At 35.3% G+C, this 3,552-nt stretch overlaps 1 protein-coding gene across 1 annotated transcript; it reads left to right on the plus strand.

Moving 5' to 3' along the window:
* Positions 1-1,773: 1,773 nt before the first annotated feature.
* On the plus strand, positions 1,774-3,344 carry LOC120144852 (protein ALP1-like). The gene has a single exon (XM_039158809.1). The coding sequence runs from the start codon at positions 1,827-1,829 to the stop codon at positions 3,324-3,326; it is 1,500 nt and encodes a 499-aa protein (XP_039014740.1). The 5' UTR covers positions 1,774-1,826; the 3' UTR covers positions 3,327-3,344.
* Positions 3,345-3,552: the final 208 nt, after the last annotated feature.

The following is a 3,552-nucleotide window of genomic DNA, read 5'->3' on the forward strand; positions in this document are numbered from 1 at the left end:
GTGCAGTCGAGTTCGGTGATTATAAGATCTGAACGACGCTGTAAGGGGTCGACGAGGAGTGTGTGCTTGGCATGGAGAGATGATGGCGGTAACTCAGTAAACGAATGACGGCGATGTTGGGGAATATCGAAATTTAAAAGAGGGATTTGGAATTTTATGTTTTACTAATTTGATAAGATTTTTAAATATTAAATATTTATGGAGTATTTTTAAATTATGACATATTTGATAAAATGTGTATGTTTTGAAGATTGAAATTATTATTAGACTATGTTGCATCACATTTTTACTAACCAAAATTGAATATATTTTAGCCTAGTTTTGATGTAATAACAATTTTATTGAATGATCACTCAACTATTATTGTTTTAACATAGTTAATTTTGCGTTTTAGTTCTATTTTAATCACCTACTGTTAAAAAATTAACAATGATATTAACATTATATTTTTTAATCATGACGTGACATTATCTTATAATAAAAAATCAACATCATTGTTAAAATTTTAAAGACGAATACCAAAATGTAACATTAAGTGTAATTTAAAGTAAATAATAGTTGAGTGACCAAAACAAAAATTAAATAATCAAGAGGTGACTAAATAAGTAATTTACGTTTTTTTGGGCAATGGCCTAGGCCTAGATACGCCCTGCTGGTCAGGTCAACTCTGATTTTATAAATAATCATTCAGCAATGCATGCGTTTTTGCTATTTCATTTTTTTCCCCATCATAATTGAACTCAACATATTCTTTTACCTAATTATTGTTGGCTACACATTTTCAAATCATTTTATTTTGTATCTTTAAAAAAATGCAAATTTTATTTTAATTCATTAAGTGTTGTGAATAGTAATTTAATTTGGTATCACAGTACAAGTACGGAAAGGTTGTCGTGTACGGCAGAATTAAAGAGTTTCCAAGAATTAAATCACATATTTTTCACGGTTCAAATCTTTTATTAAATCGTCTTTTTTTCCCCTAAATGCCAAGACAAGCCGACTGCTGATCCCACCAACTTTCACTTTTCTTTGCAAACCTCAAATGCTTGTATTTTCCACCCAATTTTCATAAATAGTTGGAAGTCTTCTATTCATTGAAAATTCAATAATTTGATTTTTAGGTATGTTTGGTAATTTAAAATCAAATATATATATATTTTTTTACAATTTTTCAATACAAAAGTTTGGAAATGTTAATAAAGACCTAATTATCATTTGATGCTTAACACTTTTAACATTTTTTTTTATTTTCTTTTAACTATATCATCCTTTAAAATTTATATTTATGAAACAATATAGTCAGATTTTTACATTTAATTTTTAAATGAAATATAAAATTATTAATTCAGTATTTAGTTTTATAACACTTGATTTTTTCAATTTGATAAAAACAAGTATAGCTCAAACTTTTAAGATTGCTAAATACATTAATTGCCAAGTTACCTTATTCGAATTGCATATTAAAGTGACCATATACATATATATCAGAATCTTTTAAATTTCTAACTAATTTGATTAATATAATTAATTAGATATGTAAATAAATTATCTCTTACCGAGTTGCGTAATTTCATCTTTCGAACAAAACCAAAATCTAATAGAAAAAATTCATATCAAATATGAAAATTCAACGTCAAATGTTTCACTCTTCTACCGCGTTCATACCGTCGCTCCCACGCGCTTCCTTAGCGGCATCTCCAACCGCGTTGACTGATATTATATGGCATGGGTATATGTATATATATAAGCCCTCTGTTCTCATATGCAATTTCAAATCATTTTGTGTTCATATTTCGTCAATCAAAATCAAACCGATTACACGTTTCATGGAAATTGGGTCTTTCGCATTTCTTTCAACCGAAGGTTTTTCTTATAACAACGGTGGCACCAGCGACGGCGGCAACTTTTCTTGGTTTCAAGATATGGAAAATGGGTTCAATGGGAATGACAAGAAAAGGGGTAGAAAAGATAGCGAAGAATACTTGGTCAATGGAGCAAAACAAGAGCAGCATCAATGGTTCACTGATTCTAATCAAGAAAGAGCAGTTTCCGAAGCTAATTACAAGGATGAATTTCAAGAAATGAATGATTATTTCGACCAGATTCAAAGCCATTACACTGAAATGAATGAATTGGATGATTCCCGGAACAAACGCGCGCATAAATCCAGCTCCCCTGTTGCTAATACTGCCACAGCAGCGGTGGTTTCAGCTCGTAATTCAGACAATGCGGGACCGTCGCAGTCCGTCGGCGGATCGGGTCACCAGAGGCGATTATGGGTAAAAGATCGATCAAAGGACTGGTGGGATAAATGTAATCACCCGGATTTCTCAGACGAGGGGTTCAAACGCGCGTTTCGGATGAGCAAAGCTACGTTCGACATGATTTGCAAGGAGTTGGAACCCGCGGTGATGAAAAAGAACACGATGCTCCGCGACGCCATCCCGGTTCGTCAACGCGTCGCTGTCTGTATTTGGCGGCTGGCAACCGGCGAGCCGCTTAGGATGGTGTCGAAGCGGTTCGGGCTGGGGATCTCAACTTGCCATAAACTGGTACTGGAGGTCTGCACCGCCATCAGAACCGTCTTATTGCCCAAATTCGTCCAATGGCCCGACGACAACAAGCTGAAGAAAATCAAAGACGAATTCGAATCCGCCACCGGGATACCAAACGTCGGCGGAGCAATCTACACCACCCACCTCCCGATCATCGCACCGAAAGCCAACGCCGCCGCATATTTCAACAAAAAACACACGGAAAGAAGCCAAAAAAACTCGTATTCAATCACGCTTCAAGGAATCGTCGACAAAAACGGCGTCTTCAGCGACGTATGCATCGGGTGGCCGGGTTCGATGTCGGACGAACAAATTCTAGAAAAATCGGCGTTTTATCAGAATGCGACAAAGGGACACGTGAAGGATACATGGTTGGTGGGAAGCAAAGTGTATCCATTAATGGACTGTGTTTTGGTACCTTACAGCCACCAGAATCTAACATGGGCTCAACACGCACTGAATGAGAAAATCGGAGAGATTGAAAAAGTAGGTAAAGAAGCATTCGGGAGATTGAAAGGGAGATGGTCGTGTTTGCAGAAGAGAAGTGAAGTTAAGCTTCAAGAATTGCCGGTTGTTCTTGGAGCTTGCTGCGTTTTGCACAATATTTGTGAGATTAGGAATGAAGGAATGGAAGATGAGCTTAAGTTTGAGGTTTTTGACGATGAAGTCATCCCAGACAATGATCTCCGATCTATGGCTGCCGTACAGGCTAGGGATCAAATAGCTCACAATTTGCTTCACCGTGGCCTTGCTGGCACTGCTTTTCTATAGTACTTTCATTCATGTTTTTGGGGTTAATAAATCATTTTTACCCTTATTTAATTAAACTAATATTTTTATTTATTTAAAATAAATTACATTTAAACAATTTCATTTTCAAAACGTCACATCACAACGTTTAATTAGTTTGTAATTTTTTTTCTAACGAATGTTATCAATTTAAGGTGAAATAGATAATGCTTTAAAATTTCAAAGGTTGTATATTTCAATCTTTTAA

The sequence above is a fragment of the Hibiscus syriacus genome, unplaced genomic scaffold, assembly GCF_006381635.1.
Source record: "Hibiscus syriacus cultivar Baekdansim isolate YM2019G1 unplaced genomic scaffold, ASM638163v2 tig00110890_pilon, whole genome shotgun sequence".
NCBI lineage: Eukaryota > Viridiplantae > Streptophyta > Magnoliopsida > Malvales > Malvaceae > Hibiscus > Hibiscus syriacus.